This window comes from Eucalyptus grandis, chromosome 6, assembly GCF_016545825.1.
Source record: "Eucalyptus grandis isolate ANBG69807.140 chromosome 6, ASM1654582v1, whole genome shotgun sequence".
NCBI classification, from domain to species: Eukaryota; Viridiplantae; Streptophyta; class Magnoliopsida; order Myrtales; family Myrtaceae; genus Eucalyptus; species Eucalyptus grandis.
The window spans coordinates 42,674,302-42,692,222 of NC_052617.1; the positions used below are offsets into that span (position 1 = coordinate 42,674,302).

The 17,921-nt window shown below is 40.1% G+C and overlaps 4 protein-coding genes across 5 annotated transcripts; 2 read left to right on the top strand and 2 right to left on the bottom strand.

Moving 5' to 3' along the window:
• Positions 1 to 246: 246 nt before the first annotated feature.
• On the top strand, positions 247 to 1,703 carry LOC104449987 (EPIDERMAL PATTERNING FACTOR-like protein 2). Its single transcript, XM_010064347.3, has 2 exons — positions 247 to 873; positions 1,138 to 1,703. The coding sequence occupies exons 1-2, from the start codon at positions 750 to 752 to the stop codon at positions 1,422 to 1,424; spliced, it is 411 nt and encodes a 136-aa protein (XP_010062649.1). The 5' UTR covers positions 247 to 749; the 3' UTR covers positions 1,425 to 1,703.
• A 1,524-nt stretch (positions 1,704 to 3,227) lies between these two features.
• LOC104452037 (probable LRR receptor-like serine/threonine-protein kinase At3g47570) lies at positions 3,228 to 7,269 on the bottom strand. Of its 2 annotated transcripts, none has more exons than XM_018875355.2 (3): positions 4,526 to 7,269; positions 3,869 to 4,332; positions 3,228 to 3,616 (listed from the first exon to the last, which is right to left on the bottom strand). In XM_018875355.2, exon 1 carries the CDS (start codon positions 7,212 to 7,214, stop codon positions 4,881 to 4,883), a length of 2,334 nt encoding a protein of 777 aa, XP_018730900.2. In that variant the 5' UTR covers positions 7,215 to 7,269; the 3' UTR covers positions 3,228 to 3,616; positions 3,869 to 4,332; positions 4,526 to 4,880. The 2 variants fall into 2 exon arrangements, with proteins under 2 accessions (XP_018730900.2, XP_039171295.1); XM_039315361.1 differs by having other exon boundaries at positions 4,526 to 4,880.
• A 1,653-nt stretch (positions 7,270 to 8,922) lies between these two features.
• On the bottom strand, positions 8,923 to 10,249 carry LOC104449989 (mitochondrial carrier protein CoAc1). Its single transcript, XM_039315167.1, has 5 exons — positions 10,066 to 10,249; positions 9,895 to 9,999; positions 9,617 to 9,801; positions 9,324 to 9,443; positions 8,923 to 9,076 (listed from the first exon to the last, which is right to left on the bottom strand). Exons 1-5 carry the CDS (start codon positions 10,247 to 10,249, stop codon positions 8,963 to 8,965), a joined length of 708 nt encoding a protein of 235 aa, XP_039171101.1. The 3' UTR covers positions 8,923 to 8,962.
• A 2,691-nt stretch (positions 10,250 to 12,940) lies between these two features.
• LOC104449990 (coatomer subunit zeta-3) lies at positions 12,941 to 16,011 on the top strand. Its single transcript, XM_010064350.3, has 6 exons — positions 12,941 to 13,078; positions 14,056 to 14,215; positions 14,862 to 15,009; positions 15,116 to 15,193; positions 15,372 to 15,456; positions 15,678 to 16,011. Exons 1-6 carry the CDS (start codon positions 13,055 to 13,057, stop codon positions 15,735 to 15,737), a joined length of 555 nt encoding a protein of 184 aa, XP_010062652.1. The 5' UTR covers positions 12,941 to 13,054; the 3' UTR covers positions 15,738 to 16,011.
• The last annotated feature ends 1,910 nt before the right edge of the window (positions 16,012 to 17,921 follow it).

The following is a 17,921-nucleotide window of genomic DNA, read 5'->3' on the forward strand; positions in this document are numbered from 1 at the left end:
TTCCTCTTATAGGAATAAGGCCACAGCCATCAGAAAAAGAAGAAGTCCCATTTCCACCATTTATAAATGTCTACAGCACAAAAGGCAGCTAAATAGAATTGCCTTCTTTCAGAGATTTATTAGTTATTCATGAGGTAACTCCTGCCGCGGAGCTTCTCAGAGATACTCCACAGAAAAAGATTCTTCCAAAAAATAGTATCTTTAAGACTGATCACGGAGAGAGAGAGAGAGAGAGAGAGAGTTGTCTACTTGCCTTGTGTTGAAAGGAAGAGTATTTGATATTTTCTAGGGGGAGAGAGGGATGATTTCATAAGCTTTGAGTTGTCAAATGGAGGAGGAACTGGATACTTCATCGGCCTTTCTTTTTTCTCAGCCATGCATGACAAGAAGCCAGAACGACTTTGCTTGTAGAAGGAAAAGAAGATATCTCCACTTCATCACACCAATGCCAGAGAAGCAGTTTCAGAAAGGAAAAACCCTAAAAGAAAATTTATATCTGACGTGAAAATTCTTGATTGCTTTTCGTGAACCGGGCTATTTTGGCAACTTCCATTATATATATAATCTGTCAATCGTTATCATCCACTGCCTTCCGCATCCGCATCGAAGCCGGGCCTTTTGCTAATCATCATCTTCATCATCAACAGCAGAAGCAAGGAAGAGAAAAAGATCAGAAATTGCCATCATTTGATTTTGAGAGAGAGAGGCAGAGAGAGAGAGAGAGAGAGAGAGAGAGAGAGAGAGTAGAGATGATGGAGAAGAGAAGTTGTGGGGCTCTTGTGTTGGTTCTGCATTTGAGTTGGGTCTCTGCAAGAAGCTCGATTTTTGCACAGAACGGTGGTGATCGTCGTGGCGTTGCTCTTCTTCTATCTGGTTAGCTGACTTTGCCTTCTCCTCACTCTTTCCTCTGCGATGAAACCCAGTTGCTTGGCTTCCTCTTCGTGCATTCTGTCCTCTTCATTAACAACAGTCCACATGTCAGGATCATCTTTTCAGTGAGATCTGTCGTAGGCTCCTCACGACTCCAATCTCTAGTTGCCACAACATGTGTTCTTCATCCTCAATGGAATTCTCGAATTACCATAGACACGAGCATTGCTGACCCATCTTACCTTATGTTCAATAATGGCCAAGCAGAGACCAATCCGGAGATGCTTCTGTCTTCGAAGCACCCGAGAACCTTATCGGAGAGAGCGCAAGAGATCAGGAGCTGTGAACAAGAAGAAGGAAGGAATCAAATGGGAGGGAGCAAGATCGGGTCGAGGCCACCGAGGTGCGAGCACAAGTGCTATGGCTGCACGCCCTGCGAACCCACCCAAGTGCCGGCCACCCACAACGGGCACGCCCACGTCAGGGTCCAATACACCAACTACGAGCCGGAGGGTTGGAAGTGCAAGTGCGGCCCTTCCCTGTATAACCCTTGACCCTTCCACAGACAAAAGTACACAGAAGATTCTCAGTTTTCTCTTCTTCAGAGTTGGTGGAATTGCTTGCGTTTTGATATGTCTAGGCTTATGGAGCTGACCCGAGGATGATCACTGGTTCTGTCTCATCTGAACCCACTTTTGTCTAAAAGGGCTGAAGGTTCGCAGCGATCTTGAGTTGGTAGTTTTTACATAGTTTCTTGCCTTTAATTTAACGACTAGTAAATTAGGAAATGTATTCTGTGTCCCTTTCTGGTTATCTAACTCGTCATGGACAGAGGCAGCCAAAAAGAATTTCATAGACGGCACAATTGAACCCTCGAAATTCAATTATTTTTCGTTCATTCTTTTCTCAATCTTCTCATACTTGAAAAGCTTCATTTCATGAAAAGAATAGACAAGAAAAAACAAAAACGTGCACCTCTACGATGTCTTCTTTGTCTTCTCTTTCTAAGAGAGAGGCTTGGAGGCCTTTTACTAGCGCAAATATGACGCCAGCAAATATTGGTTAATTCCATTCATGTGTTGAACAGAACTACTAAAGTTGTAAATATTCATGAAAACTCGTGTACCTTAATGGAACCCGAAACGAATCGCAAACGTTTTCTTTTTATAGGAAAATTGCGACATCAATTATTAATTTATTATAAGAATTTAAATTAGTCCAAAACATCCTAATTAAGTCAACAGTCTTGAATTTGAAGTGAAAATGTAATCAGTATTCTTGATCAGTCCAGTCATGTCGTTCTACATGTTATGTTTAGTGATTGGATGAGGACAAATTTACACCAAACGATGTCCTTTTTCCGAATTTTTTGAAGTTATAAATATTTTTTTTAGCTCCCCACGAAGAACAAGAGAGGCTCGCACAGCCACCCGGAGCGACAATTCTCTTCCCTTGAGCTCTCGACAATAGTGAATTACAGATAGGCACCGCTTGCACTTGGTTGCTTCGATTAGGGCTTCGTTGGAGCTGGAAATGGTAGTCATGAGGAAGATGGCCATGGTCCAAGAAATGTTCGGTCAGCCTCTCTCTCTCTCTCTCTCTCTCTCTCTCTCTCTCTCTCTAATGCCTGCAATTCGAAGAATTCACCCTCCATTACCGTGCTTCGGCACCACACAGCCGGTCGCGCAGCAAGGGATCAGCTTTAGCCAAATACGTTGTGCCACGTCGGGAGGCGCCGGAGAGATAAAGCCACCGGCTCAGCTCGTGCATGTCTAATAGCTCCTGCAAGATTCAGTTTGAAGGAGACTTTTTTTTTTTTTAACGGTAAGGTGAAAAGAAGGAAAGAAAAGACAAAAAAAAATTTGAAAATTCAAATAATTAAGTGGAACAGCTCATTTCGCCTGAAATTGTTTACGTCAAATTGTTAGTCATGATACATAAGACGGCCAAGAAAATTTTGATTGCCACATCAAAAATTTCATATGAGATTTGGCCCATACGACTTATTTACATTTTAAATCAAAGGTTTAAAACTACATTGATTCGATAGAAAAATTTGAAACTAAATTTATATCCGTATACTTAGTTTATGGCTAATTGTGCAATTCTTCTTTTATGGAGTATGGTACCCCACTGAGATTGGGGTGAAGGAATTTGTCCATGAAAGTTGTTCCCATCAAAACCTTGTGCATTCAACTTGGTGAGATTTCCCAAAGAAGAAGGGATTGTCCCTCCATGTAGTAATTGTGTAATCACGAATCGACATATTGGTGGTTAGTAATTTCTTGATGTGATTGTCCCACTCAAGTGATTGCTTATCCATGTCATTAACGAATTATTGCACAAGAAAAGTCGCGATGGACATATGTATAAGTAAGGTTTATGAATACATAGTGATTTGGTAACTCTACTAAAATGTGAAAATAAAAGTAACGATGAGTAAACTTCAGAATTAGCAATGCTCAAGGACTTGCACTTACACCCTTTGGAAGATCCAATACACACAAGTGACATTATTTTACTAAGCATTTTTGGATAATTCTTGCTTCGCACATCAAGCATCAATATGCGTCCTCGAATTACCACATGCTAGAATGCTGAATCCGAAAGCTATACATCCTTATTCACCCACCAGAGCAACAGTATTGTCTCTACTTGATTCAATAGGTAGCTTTAGGGACAGAGTTCAATTGCTGACCTCGGATTGTTTTGGAAACAAAGCAACAGCCTGCCATTCCTAGTCGATCTGCAGAAACCAAGCTTTCCTTTAAATAAGATTTCCAATAGCTAATTGATTACAATTCGTCTCCATGAGCATCATACAAATGAAAAGAAAATAATAATAAGCAAGGCAACATATCCTGGATTCATTTTCAATTGCTACAGCAATCCACAATACTCAAGATTATGTATTCCATGATACTGATGGGGAATAATGATTAACTATCATCTTAACGGATAAATAATGCATGATTCTCTCTTCCGTTATATATTTTACCTGTTCACTTCCGTCTTCATAAACAACACTAAACGATAACAGCTATATATCAGCTGTTAGTAGTCTGTCTTGTCCATGTACAGCCAATTTAAGGAGTTTCTCCCTAATCTGATGGAGCTGATTTGCAACTCCGCTGATGCTCATCCGTCTTCCAGGCACTTCATACGAACAAGCAATTCCAATTTTATACACCACAATCAAACCCTCTCGAAATATGTCATCACTTTGAGAAAGCCAATGCTGATGACTACAGAGGCCTACATGGCTTTCTCTTTCTTGAAGCAAAAAGTTGTCCGTAATTTCAAGCACTCGTTCAGGCAAAGCTTCTACAACAAAACTATGAAGAGTGAAGTTGTCTTTGAATATGTCATTTGTGGGATTCAACCCTGTGAACATTTCTAGTAAGAGAATGCCGTAACTATAGACGTCGCCTTCTCTTGAAACCTCGCATTCCATTGCATATTCTGCTACACATTTAGATAATAGTACAAGTCAAATTGTAGTGCAAATTATCAAATCAGAATTCAATGTACATAAGACTATAAGATTTATCATAAGCTACAAAACTTCACAGTAGAAACCCATCAATAACCTTCATAGGTAAATAAACTTTCTTGGTTTTAAAGAGAGAGAGAGGGAGGGAGAGAGAGAGATTACCTGGTGGAGCATAACCAATTGTCCCTCTAAAACCCACTGAGCTCATCTGATTTGCAACCATGTCAAAGGATGACCCAAGAAGGAATTTTGCCAATCCAAAGTCACCAACATGTGCAATCATCTTAGCATCTAAGAGGATATTGCTTGGCTTTAAATCACAATGAATGGTGGGGATGTGGCACTGGTAGTGGAGATAATCCAGTGCAAAAGCAACATCGATGGCAATATTTATCCTTTGAATGAAATTCAACTTTTTCAAGAGCTCATTCTGATGAGATGATGTAGCATTTGGGTGGAGCCATTGTTCCAAGCTACCATTGTCCATGAATTCATAGACCAAGGCCTTAAAATCATTTCATTGATAGTCACTACCCGAGCAAACTGTCAGTATCTTCAAAAGATTTAGATGTCTGACATTCCTTAAAGTTTCGCACTCGACTATGAAACTCTTCAGAGCACCATGACGAACTAAATGAAGCACCTTCACTGCAACATTAGTTCCATTGTCCTCGAGTATTCCCCTATAAACAGAACCAAAGCTTCCAACACCGATCAAATTTGTTGAAGAAAAACCTCCGGTTGCTTTTAGGAGTGTTCCATAAGATACATTTGGATGTGAATCATTTATCCAACTTGAAACTGGTTCATTTACTTTCTTCTTCAACCAACAGAGATATATAAAAGTGAGAACAAGAGCTATTCCTAGAACTCCGAAAATTACAGAAGTGGACAATATCACTATTTTGATTTTTTTGCTCTTGGAGCTTTTGGAGATACAATTGGGGAGGTGAAATTCTGGCAATCCGCCACAGAGCTCATTATTCCCAATAATAGAAGTAGCGGTAGCATTCTCAAAGACTCCACCATCTGGCAACATGCCTTCAAACTTATTGTATGATAAATTCAAAAGTTTCAAGGAATGGAATATAGCTAAGAATGCTGGAATTTGACCCGATAAATTATTGCGTGAAAGATCTAGTTCTTCAATGCCGCCTAACCATCTGATTGATTGAGGAATGGAGCCTTGGAATGAGTTACCTCCCATCCTCAATGATGTCAATGAAGTGCAACCACCCAAGCTACTTGGGATTTCACTTCCCAACAAATTGTCCGAGATGTCCAACTCAGTCAAAGCTCTCAAGTTGCCAACTTCTATGGGTAGAGCCCCGGTCAGACGGTTATGAGACAAGTTCAGAAGAATTGTTAATGATGAGAGACCTATAAGCTGTGGGGGTATGGCACCACTAAGATTGTTGCTAGACAAAGCAAGCAAATTAAGAGATCGGCAATTTGATAGATATGATGGAATTTGCCCATGAAAGTTGTTCCCACCAAGATCTAGTTGAACCAACTTGGTTAGATTTCCTATAGAAGATGGGATAGTCCCTCCCAAGTTGTTATCTCCAAAGTCCAAGTACACTAGATTTTGTAGATTCCCCAAATTTGAGGGGACAACACCTGAAAGCTGGTTGAGATTCATCAACAACATTTCCAGGTTGACACAATTTTCAATTTCTCCAGGAATCTCACCAGATATTTCATTTTGGTTTACTGCAAAGTATGTGAGAGTGGTGGATAAATTACCTATGCATTTGGGTAACACCCCACCAAACTCATTCCCACCAATATACACACGCCATAATTTGGTGCTATTAGTTAACGAGCAAAGGAAGCTCAAGTCTTCAGGTTTTCCACTTCCAAGCTGATTAGCAGCGATTCGCAATGATCTAAGCTCATACAAATTTTCCAAAGATGGTACTTTCCCGAAAAATTTGTTTTCACTTAGTTGAAGATCATCTAGTTTTGTGCAATTCGATATCGATGAAGGAATCGGCCCCTCAAGTTGGTTCCCGGAAACACTAAAAAATTCAAGACCTAGGAGATTGAGGCCTATGCCTACAAGAAGAGTTCCTTGAATCTTGTTGTTTGTACCATCAAACACAACTAGCGAAGAGAGATTGAGTATGGAAGATGGAAGTGTACCTGACAATCTATTTCCTCCAAAGGCAATGACTCGCAAGTTTGTCAAGTGGCCTAGAACTTGGGGAATGCTCCCACCCAAGTTGTTCAGGCTTAAATAAAGCTGCTCTAGTGACGATAAGTTCCCCAAAGAGGAAGGCACACTCCCGGTGAGATTATTACTATATAAAGTTAAAAGTCGTATCTTGGACAATGAACCGACTTCTGCAGGAATTTCCCCAGTTAGTAGGTTATATTGAAGGAAGAGGCTGACAAGATTAAAGCAAGATGATATGTTTTTGGGAATATCACCGACCAATGAATTATTGTCTAGCCTTAATTCACGAAGGCGGCGTAATTGGCCCACTTGCGGGGGAATTTCATGATCAAGACTGTTGTTTTGGAGCCACAATTGCCTTAAGAAGCTGAGATTCCCAATATGAGGAGAGATAGATCCAGAGAGTCCTTGTGATTGTAGGTCCAAGACCGTGATCCTCTTGTGTCTCTGGCCGCACGTAACTCCATACCACTTGCAAAACCCAATAGTATTGTTCCATGAGTTGAGCACGCCAAAAGGATCTCTAGTTATGCCGGCCTTAAATGCGAGTAGAGCGAGCTTATCTGTTTCATTGGTGGTGGAGGAGACTTGGTTAAAGCACAGTGCAAGAGCAATACCCAGAAGCAAGTGGCACGCCTGAAGCTTTGCAAAACTGATGCTTACGAGTTTCATGACTGAAAGCTCAAGGAAGCGGATGAAAATGGAAGGAAGGCAAGAAGAAACAGGAGGCAGAAGGTTTCGATATTTCAGGACAACTTTTTGAAGCATTCTTCTTTTCTCCCCCTACTAATTTTTCCTGCAACTAAGAAACGTGAGCAATCATTCAGCGCCTCGATAGTAAAATAAAGAGTTGGTTGAAGCACATGGTGTTGACTCATTAGTCATTGAACAGCGAAGCCGGCCATATAAATTATAAATATGCCTTACTAAGTTCATAGTGGTGGACAAGACCAGGTCAGGTCAAGAGAACAATACTAACACATATGAAACCAAGCACATGATCATCAATGAGAAATGGACAACATCATATACTAATGTTATCTGAGTTCAGCCAAATCTCATACTAAGTCTTCGTAAGATTCGGAACTCAAAACAAAATTAAACCCAGAGAAAGACTAATGACTCTCCAAAGACGACTTTTTCCACACAAAAAAAGCATTTATAAAGATGCCGTATTAAGTTCATGTAGGTGGACCAAGATCAGGTCAGTTTAGTAGAATAAGATCACCGCATTTGAAAAAAAGCACATGATCATCAATGAGAAATAGAAAACATCACAGACTAATGTCATATGAGCTCAATTAGTTGGTCAAGATTCCTGATAAAGGAGTTTCCTATTGTTTAATATAACATTTGAAATTAGCATCACTGAGAAAGTAAATGTCATCATCAGAGCTGAAGGTTTGCAAGCGATCTTGAGTTGGCAGTTTGAAATATTTCTTTCTTTCAATTGAGGGAATTTGTCCAATTAGCTCCTAATTTATTGTACCGATGTCAATTTAATTCTAATTTTTTTAATTTTATCCATAAACATTTGCGCATGATTTCAATGTACTCCTTCAATCAATTTTTGCTAGAAATAATTTGAGGTGATAGTGTGTAATAATGGCCGTCAAGACCATTACGTCAATGATTTCTTCCGAATTGGTCGGAAGGATCACATTAGAATTTGGAGCGAGGGTTTAGGGTTCAATTGTCAAAATTTGAAAATTAACAACTGAAATTGGCATCCGTATAATAAATTTAAATTAATTAGATTATTTTTCCCTTCCCATTCAATGTGGTTTGCGACTTCAAGGTAAATATAACCATTATTATTCTAGGAAATTGTTTTCTAAGGTAATTTATCTCTTTTTTTGTTATTTAACTCGTCGTTGGCGAAGAGCTAGGCGAAAAGAAATCCATAGCACAGTTGAATGCTCAAAGTAAATTATTTTTCATTAATTTTCCCTAATATTCTGACGCTTGAAAGCTTTATTTCATGAAAAGAATAGACAAGAAAAATAAAAATAAAAAATCGCACCTCTACGATTTGTTTCTTTTAAGAGAAAGGGTTGGAGGCCTTCTAGTAGACGACACATTCTCACATTCTTCGAGCAATTACGCACCTTGATTTTAGCTTTGATCGCTTTCACCATAAAGGACCGGCTAAAGATAAACGATATTCCGATATTGATTTTCATGTAAAATGATTTCGATTCGAGAGCATCACTCTCGAAAAATTTCGCTTCACATCGACGGTGAACCTCATATTCCGGCCATTCGGTCCGGTTTCTTGCTATTCAAACTTCTGTATTGAGCAATATTTTGGCCTCTACAGCAAAACTTAGAAGGCTAGAACCACCCTTGAATCCTTCATCGACTCTAATGCTTTCGCGTCTCATCGTGATCGGGCATCGGACGACTATTTTCTCTGCTCCTTAATTTTGTGCATTCGAAGATGACGAGTGATGAGCGTTTTGCTGGGTTGAATAATGCATCCAGGACTTGAGCACATCATATGCTGTGAACCCAATGGCCACTGAAGGCACCACCTGCAAAATATCCCCCATACATATGCATATCAACATCCAGCTTGAGCTATAATATTCACCGCAGCTACATCTGTTTGCATTCGAAATATGTAATCAGACTCTTCATGCTTCTATAAATTGACAGAAAAGAGATCTATGCAGCGAGGGCAAAATTTTAATCTTTAAAGTCTGCACGGACGTATTGATCAGCACTGGACTTGTTGAAATAGCAAATTGGCGATCCGGATTAGCAGTAACGAGAGCTTGCCTTGATGTAATTGACGCTTAAACCGGCATATAATTGTCTCCACCCTTGATTGCGAACAATGTTTGAAAGACCTTCTACGGTGTTCTTGATCCGGGCCTTGCCCAGTACCACATTCTCAACCTGAAAATTTGAATGCAGCAAAACGTTGTTGTTGAGCCTGATAGACAGAGCTGATGTGCATGTTGATGTTGGCTTAGGGTAAGTTTTTTTTTTTTCCCTATTTTCTTGGCGTGGAGATGGAGAATCAAAACATTGGAGCATATCATCACGAATCGATTGCTGTAGAGAGTTACCTGCATTTGTCGCCTCACGACATCCAATGGGTACGTGAATGTCTGCCCGAACAACCCAGCCAGAGCGCCACAGGAGAGGCGCATGGCGATCGAATCTTGGCGATCCTCAGGAATCTTGAGCTTGAGCTCCTCGTAGATGTAGTACTTCAAGCCGGCATTCGGAAGAATCCCGACGAATGTTGGACCTGCATATGGCACATTGTATGAGAAACGTGAAATGGTTAGGATGATTGATCTTGATCTTGTCCAGTAGTGACTACCTTGTCACGGGGATGTACCTATGCCTCGATAGAAAGCGCGCACTCCGCCTTCTCGATAGACATCCCTGAAGATATCGCGAAGCCTCAAATGTCGAGGTCGAGAATGACGATTTTCAACGGAACATGAATCCATCACCTGGCCAAACAGAGCACATGAATTTGCCAGGAAAAACTTTAACGGGTAAGGTTCATGCAAAGGTTTTGCCCATTGCCGACCTGGTGAGCGAGCTTTCGTCCGAGCCAGATCCAAGGGATATGTACATAACACAGACGTTCCTCCGGAGGCAGAGCCCGCCAGGAGGTCGATAAAAGGCCCCGTCCCGAACGAGGGACAGTTATCCAAGATCCAACCCCGGTATTGCTCGTACGTCATGTACCGCAGCGCTGCATACGGGACTACCCGGATGACGCTCGCCCCATTTCCTCTACATGTTATTTGGAAAACCATAAATACCATGTAGAATGAACACTGTTTCAAGAAAAATCGCATGAAACAGAGGATTAGGACTCACCTGTACAGCCCTTGAACACCTTCATGCCTAAGGATCTTCTTGAAGGACTCGTACACACCGATGGAATGAAATCCTTCAGTTCTGGTCTAAACACAGAACAAGCATTATCATCGTACGAAGGATTAAACTTTCCAAGAGGATTGAAGGGACACGTTGCAAATGTTAAGCACCCAAACGCACCAGAAGAAGCCTGATTTCAGGCAAATAAATGTGATATATCAGTAAGTACCTGTAAGAGAATTTTAATCCTTTCGAGGGGCGCAACGGCAGTCTTGGCGAAAGCGCCGGCGGCACCTCCAGCAATCAATTCCCTTACGCAAACCGGCAAGGCATCGACGTAACAGTCATCCCCATTCTCAGAACAGCCATGCATGAAACTTCCCACAGGGGAAGATTCCATGGCTGTTCTCGTGGGTGACCGACGGTGTCAAGAATAATCGACGCAGGAAAAAGATGTGACACGGTGTCGAGGGGTTGCCATCGTACAGTTTTAGGGAGGCTCTGAATAGTAATTCTTTATAAAAATTAAATTTTTCCCTTCTTTTCTCGGTTCAATCTACCTTTAGGAAGATAAAATTAGGGAGCTCAGAAAATGGGCCACAAAGGAAAATCATGAAATGGCAGAGCGGGTGAATTTTAGGATGAGTTTGGGACGGTCTCATTCGCAAATTTTGATGCTCAAATTATTGCAATTGAGCATGGGCTTGAAAGGTGAACTCCAAGAGAAGCGACACGTCGTTTTGCAAAATCCTTTCTTCCTTTATTTTTTTCTTTTATTTTTTCAAGCGCAAGAATCTCCATCTCTATGATTTATTTATTTTTTTAAATAGAATTTTCCTATGGAACTTCATTGTTCATTTTTGTGCTAAGAAAGATGATGAAGGAGAGTACAGCTATCTCATTCAATACAATGGCACGTGCTTGTGGTGACATAATCAGGGCCATCAAATGGGTAAGTCAGGTCAAGTTCCGATCGAGTTGAAAATGGTCCAATTCATATTGACTTATTTAACCTGTTTAGATCCATTTTTATATAATGTTAATTTGATGATCTATACCTAATTTGACCTGACCTGTATTATGAAAAGACATTAATATTTAACTCAATTCAGAAAAATTCACTTCCACCTATCTAATCCACTTTAAACTCTTCGTGCATGCACACGCAAATACACACGTTATATCAAATTAAAAAAGTATATTAAACAATAAAAAAAATTAGCAAATAAAATAAAAAAGTGAAATACTAAAAAATTCTTGATAAGAAAAAGTTTGATTAGTTAATAATTCATATTAAAATAATATTTATTTATAAAAAAAATTATGGGATGTGAGAATGCGTAGCTTCTTAATTGTGATTTACTAAATTAAAATTATGTTATAATATTTAGAATTTCTGTTTCGATATTGATTGAATTTCGATCTAGACAACATTGAGCTTCCTCTAAAAATACTTCTTAGGTATGTATATAGATATCTATCTACCAATTTAAAAAAAATAAAAAATCGAATTTTCAATTATTTTTAAAAAATTCATTTTTATTATTATTTATTTTCTTTTCTTTTTTTCTTCATTTTATTTTCTCTTTTCTTTCTTCTTCTTCCTTTTTCTTCCCCCTCGTTCCTCCGCCGGCAGCGACCAGCCCGAGCTCCATCGTGGCCGACAAGCTCGCGGCTTGCCAGACCCAAGCGAGCCTAAGCTCAGCCAAGGCTAGCGAGCTCATGGCTGGCTAGGATCCTAAAGAGGCGGAGCTCACCTATGGCCATCACCGGCCTTCCCATCGCCATCTCCACCATTGCACACCCGAGCACCCAGATGTCTGAGGGCGAGCTCAGAAATTAAGGGGGGTCGAGGTTGGCCATGCCGCCAAAGGATATGTAGACCATGGAGTGGGGCGGTTGACGATGGAGCCAAGCAAAGATAGTGGAGGTGGTGGTCGGGGTGAAGAGGTTGATGTCGTAAGCGGTATTGTCAAGCAGAAGTTCGTCTGGGTAGGGGGGAAGAAATAGAGAGTGTTGACATCAATGACCCATATTGGACTTAAATAAGACCAATTTTGTTTGGGCTTTTCTTTTTTAAACCCATATCTCTTTTAAGATGAACCATATACGACCTGTTTTCATAAATGTGAGTTAAAATATGGGTCTCTGACCCATTTGACAGCCCTGGATATTATCAATGCTTCGTTTGTTTCACAGAAATAAACTATTTTGTTAAAAAAAATTCTTAAAATGATTGCTCATTCTGCGTATAAAAATAAATAATCGAAAAATATATTCTCATCATGAATCAGAAAAATTAAATATAAATCGTCATCGATAATGAGAATATTTTCAAAGAAATAGAAATTAGAAAAATAGGAACATTAAATTAAAGAAATAGAAATTAGAAAGTGCAATAAGTGGGCCTGGGCTTAGGCGATTCCAGGTCCAGCATACCAAAAGAGCAAAGCCCAGACCACACCAGATGGGCTCAACGCGGAGCCCAGGTTCGTTTCAGCCCAAAACGACGTTCAACACACCAGATACAGTGGAGGCAAAAACGACACGTCGTGTCAAGACCAGATCTCCGATCTAAAAAGCGAAGAAATACGAACTCGGAGTCGAGCCCGAGCAGTTTCGCCGTTTCGCCATAAGCCTGTTTCCGATCGCGACCGCAAGCATCCATGGCGCATTTCTCTTCTTCTCACGTAACTCTCTCTCTCTCTCTCTGTTCGGAGACAAGTTTTCGTGTTAGACGAGTTTTGATTCTCCTGAAGGATTGACTGTCTTGCGAATGACATGATTTGCGATGTTTTTGAGTGATGCGAGCTGCGGCGCTGTGTTTTGTCGATTTCGATTCGATTTTCGATCTCTGTCGTTGCTCGGAGCTTCAATGGAAGCCTGCTCGCATTGAGCAAGAGGCGCGCGATCCGGCGCTTCTGCTCGTGTATCTCCGTAGATCTGTTCGGCGGCGATCTGGATTCTTGGCGCCGGACTTGTCTCGCCGCGCGTAGATTTTTAGCCCGTTGCAGATTGATTGTGCTGTGCAACTGATCTCCCTCCGCCCGCCGCGCATGTGGGGCAGGGACTGATATCGAAACTTTTTTTTTTTTTTTTTTTTTTTTTTTACAGTTGTTTATAGATTGATGTATGCTGTTATACCTGTAAAATTAGATCGGGTATAAGTGAGTAGTTTTGGTTTAGGTGGAGCAATGGTTTTTGCGATTATGGATCTTTGCATCGTGATTTCTTAACATGTCAGGGGAAACTTAAGAAAATGCAGGGCAGTTCTTTTTAAGAAGTTTAATGACAGTGGTGACTGGAAAATGTCTTGAATTTGGAGTGCGCCGATGCTAATAATTGTCGCACGTAGGCAATTGCCCCCTCTTGAGTGTCTAGGATAGATGTCAGCCCAATTTATTTTGGCCAACATTATAAAACTGCTTCTGTTATGAGATCTGTACTTAAAGATTCTGATTTGGTCTCTTATGAAAAGACCTCCTGCGATGTTATTTCCTTGATTAATGTGTCAATCTGTGACAACAGAGCTAATTAAGTTAAACGAATGAAATTATCTCAACTACTTAGTCGACTGGCTTAATGAAATTAGATCAGCAGTTTTTCTCTCAACGTGCACTTATGAATTTGTATTTTGCCACTTAATGTATTGTCATTGTGTTCGTAGGATTTGTGCCCTTTGGTGAAGAACATTCTTCTGCTGGATTCTGAAGGAAAGCGTGTTGCGGTCAAATATTTCTCAGATGATTGGCCAACAAATAGTGCTAAATTAGCCTTTGAGAAATCTGTGTTCACCAAAACTTTGAAGACAAATGCTAGGACTGAAGGTACTTCATCTGTAGAATATATGTTAATGAAGATTCTGTTGTCTGAATCCTTTTGGCATTGATTTAAGTGAGTGGTGTTTCTTGTTCTATTATGGTGCTTCATCAATTTCATGAGTTCGATACCATTGTGGCTTGAAGGTGGCCTATGACATACTGACGATTTCAATAATTGTGCTTGTCGATGTAGATAATTAATCTCTCGTGAAAGTCTCTTATCTTATGCATTTTGCCTTAGTGTAGTAGACCATACTTGAATTCAGCGAGAATTTCTGTGGTTTGTCACTTTCTAGAAACTTTGGCAATCAACTATAAAGCAGTTTCCTTGTCCTTACATGCTCTGGTTGATTTTTTTCCACCTGCTCTGATGCTATGTCCTGCTTTGTGGTCCGAAATGGATTTTGTGAGGCAGAGATGGAAAGGGCAAATGAGATTCGATTCAAATGTCATGGTTTTTCTTTGTCAAAATTTGTGAGGGATGCATCTTTTATTTGTGGCCGGACGAACAGGTTGCATATAGAACCTAAGAAATGAGAAGTTAGTGCAAATTGCTTGGCTTATGGATATTTGTAGTTGGATGTCAGGTCTTGTCTTCTTTAATTATCTGATCACTTCCAATATTGATCTAGAGATATATCATAACTTTCAGCGGAGATCGCAATGTTCGAAAATAACATTGTCATCTACAAATTCGTACAAGACTTGCACTTTTTTGTGACTGGAAGTGATGATGACAATGAGCTGATTTTAGCTTCAGTACTTCAAGGGTTTTTTGATGCAGTTGCCCTTATTCTGAGGTATTGCTGTTTTTATTTTTGCATGTTGAAGGAATTTTGAAACTTGCAGCTCTCTAGTATCTTCATGGTTCATGTGCTTATCTTTTTTCTTCTATGTTCCACTCAGGAACAATGTTGACAAAAATGAAGCACTTGAGAATCTAGATCTTATTCTTCTTTGCATTGACGAGATTGTGGATGGAGGGTAAATAGTCCTTCTGCACTTCCTTTTAGTTAATTAGGTTCCTTTGAAGATCCATTGTGCTAAATTAGCTTCAGGAAATCCTTCTTCAGTAAACTAGAAGGAGAAAGAAAAAGCTTGTACACTGGCTTTGTTCAAATTGGCCAAGCTTATCTAATATCTTATGTATCTGTTTCTGTAGGATGATTCTTGAAACAGATGCAAGTACTATAGCTGGAAAAGTCGCATCCCACAGCATTGATGCAGCCGCCCCATTGTCTGAGCAGGTGTTGTGTCTCTCCATGTGTTCTTTCTCCTACTACCAAGAATAGTTACAAGCTCAGTTGATGCTCGATAACTACTTCTGATAAGTTTAGCTAAATATTTTCTGATAGGAAACTTAGTCCCTGCTTTGCTTTGCTTCTTTAGGCTCTTCTGCTAGATTTATTTATTCTGCCAGATTGATCTAACTTCTCTATCATTTTTTACTTGTTTTAAAATCTTGCAGACTTTAACCCAAGCATTGGCTACAGCTCGCGAACATATCACAAGATCCCTCCTCACATGATTTTTCTGCTTGTAATTGATGATATGTATGCTGCTTCTCTGTAGTTTTTATCCCCCCCTACCAAAGGAAAAAATATCCTTGCGTGACGATTGAGTTGTTTTAACAGCCATTGATTGATTGGGCAATGAGATTTTGTAATTCAGGCTGATGCAGATCTCCTTCTATTGAAATAATTAGCATCTGTTGGAGTTTTTCTTTTGGACTTTATTACGAAAATTCTAGTGGCACAAAACTCTTTGGTTATTGATTAATGCACATGATACATGTTACGACAGCTCTCTTCTCTCATTGGTTGTGTTGTGGGTGAGGTGCAATTTGCTCAGATGGTTCTTGGTTATTTTACAGCAAGATGATCTCCGTGCATCAAATTTTGTGATAAAACTACTTGATGGATGATGCAACGCAGATAAAAGTAAAACCTCGCATCGCATGGGAAATGTGACGGAAACTTGCATGCGCAATTTTGTGAAATCCACCGTGTGTTTGGTGTATCTCTAAATGCGATTGGCTCAATCCTATATAATCTATTATACACGTGCATTTGCTTGGTGGTTCCGTGGTTCTGCATCGAAGGGATTGATGATGGTATCTCGGCTAGGTCCACTGAAAGTTGTTGGGAGTTAATTAAAGGGTTTTTGAGTGCCCGGGCTATCCAGGGTGATGACATGACATTCTTGTGTGCTGTTTATGCTTTCATTGCTTTGGTGGGTGGGAAAGTCAGAGTGAGTCTCGATTGCCTTGCTTAAAGAACCAGATATGAGACTTTATACGAATCAGATCGAAGCAGAATTTGACAATTGTCTTGCCAGTATGAGCTCCAATCATAACAATTCCGTGTTTGACTGATATATCATGATTGTTCAAGGATCACCATAAGTTAATTTTCATATCTTGTGCCTACGGCAAGTAGCATCTCATTAATTGATGAACCCTACAAACATGTCCCTCTTCGTTATCGAAGCCCTTTTGTTCTTTAAATTTGATTGTGTCTTTAGATGACAATAATTCGATATTAAATTACTGAACATGGCTCGTTGGGGAATATGACTGCAAAAACATTTGAAAACAAGGCCGCTCAAACCCTTTTGGGCCCCCGAGGATTTGAGACTAAATTAAGTTGCAATCCAAACTCTAGCCTCTCTTTTCATTTGCGATCGAAATCAATGCTTTACTTGGGACATCACGCCGGTTGCCCTCCTCCTTTAGCCGCCAAACATCATCAGCTGAACCCTGTCCCCCTTTATGTCTTTCTAAGTCCACGGCACCCGTCATTCCTCCCTCCACAACCAGCTTCAGTTCTAACCTCTAAGTTTTCATTAAGACTCATTTGTATGCTTGGTGGGAATTGCAGCCTCTATTGCTCCGCTCAGAAAACCAAATATGAAACTTCAAATCGAAGCAGAATTTGACAATTGCCTCGCCTGTATTAGCTCCAATCATATATATTTCGTGTTTGACTACTATATCAAGGTTGTTGAAGGATCACCATAAGTTTATTTCCATATCTTGTGCCTCCGTCAAGGAGCATCACGCATTGATGAACCCTTTAAAACACATTTCTTGTTGTTATCGAAACCCTTTTATCCTCTAAATCAGGTCGCATCGTTACTGGTTAGTCTGCCGTTCGATTGCTTCAATCCTCAATTGTTTTTAGTATGTGCCTGGCGGGACCTTCCCTTGAGTGATATGTTACAACTAAGATTTGGACTCCATAACAACTCTTTGCCTTTAGTTGTTAGTGCATGCTACTGCCGCTAACACCCACTAGTTCTCTTCGGGTCCCTTATTTCTCTTGGACTCGTTCAAACCCATCATTGTCTAGTGAAGTAGCTCTCACATCAATCATGCAGAAACCTCTGCCCCTCTCCCTATCCGTATTAGCGAGAATTCCACTAGAAAGATGCTCAACCAGCCCACCCAAAACATCAACTTCGAGTCGACTAACTCTCTGATATATGCATGCACATTTGTTTCCACGTCTGGTACGACGGCGATAAATTGGATTGTCGTTGAAGGGTAGAACCAAACTCTGAATGCCATTTGGTACGGTATAAGAGCCAAATCCTGGGAGGCTTTAGTTCCAGAGGACTATGGACATACATAAGCTTATATATTTTGGATTAGTTTGTCAATATTAATCCCAAAAAAAAAGGTTGTACTATAAACAAATTAAGAAATGAAAAT

Bases quoted from the DNA above. Each gene is read 5' to 3' on its own strand.
- LOC104449987 (XM_010064347.3), top strand. From the start codon at position 750: ATGATGGAGAAGAGAAGTTGTGGGGCTCTTGTGTTGGTTCTGCATTTG. The intron at 874-1,137 runs GTTAGCTGACTT...ATGGCCAAGCAG, and splicing joins CGTTGCTCTTCTTCTATCTG to AGACCAATCCGGAGATGCTT.
- LOC104452037 (XM_018875355.2), bottom strand. From the start codon at position 7,214: ATGAAACTCGTAAGCATCAGTTTTGCAAAGCTTCAGGCGTGCCACTTG.
- LOC104449989 (XM_039315167.1), bottom strand. From the start codon at position 10,249: ATGACGTACGAGCAATACCGGGGTTGGATCTTGGATAACTGTCCCTCG. The intron at 10,000-10,065 runs AACCTTACCCGT...TGATGGATTCAT, and splicing joins ATGGGCAAAACCTTTGCATG to GTTCCGTTGAAAATCGTCAT. The intron at 9,444-9,616 runs GTAACTCTCTAC...TCAAATTTTCAG, and splicing joins TCGTGAGGCGACAAATGCAG to GTTGAGAATGTGGTACTGGG.
- LOC104449990 (XM_010064350.3), top strand. From the start codon at position 13,055: ATGGCGCATTTCTCTTCTTCTCAC. The intron at 14,216-14,861 runs GTACTTCATCTG...CATAACTTTCAG, and splicing joins GACAAATGCTAGGACTGAAG to CGGAGATCGCAATGTTCGAA. The intron at 15,194-15,371 runs GTAAATAGTCCT...CTGTTTCTGTAG, and splicing joins GACGAGATTGTGGATGGAGG to GATGATTCTTGAAACAGATG.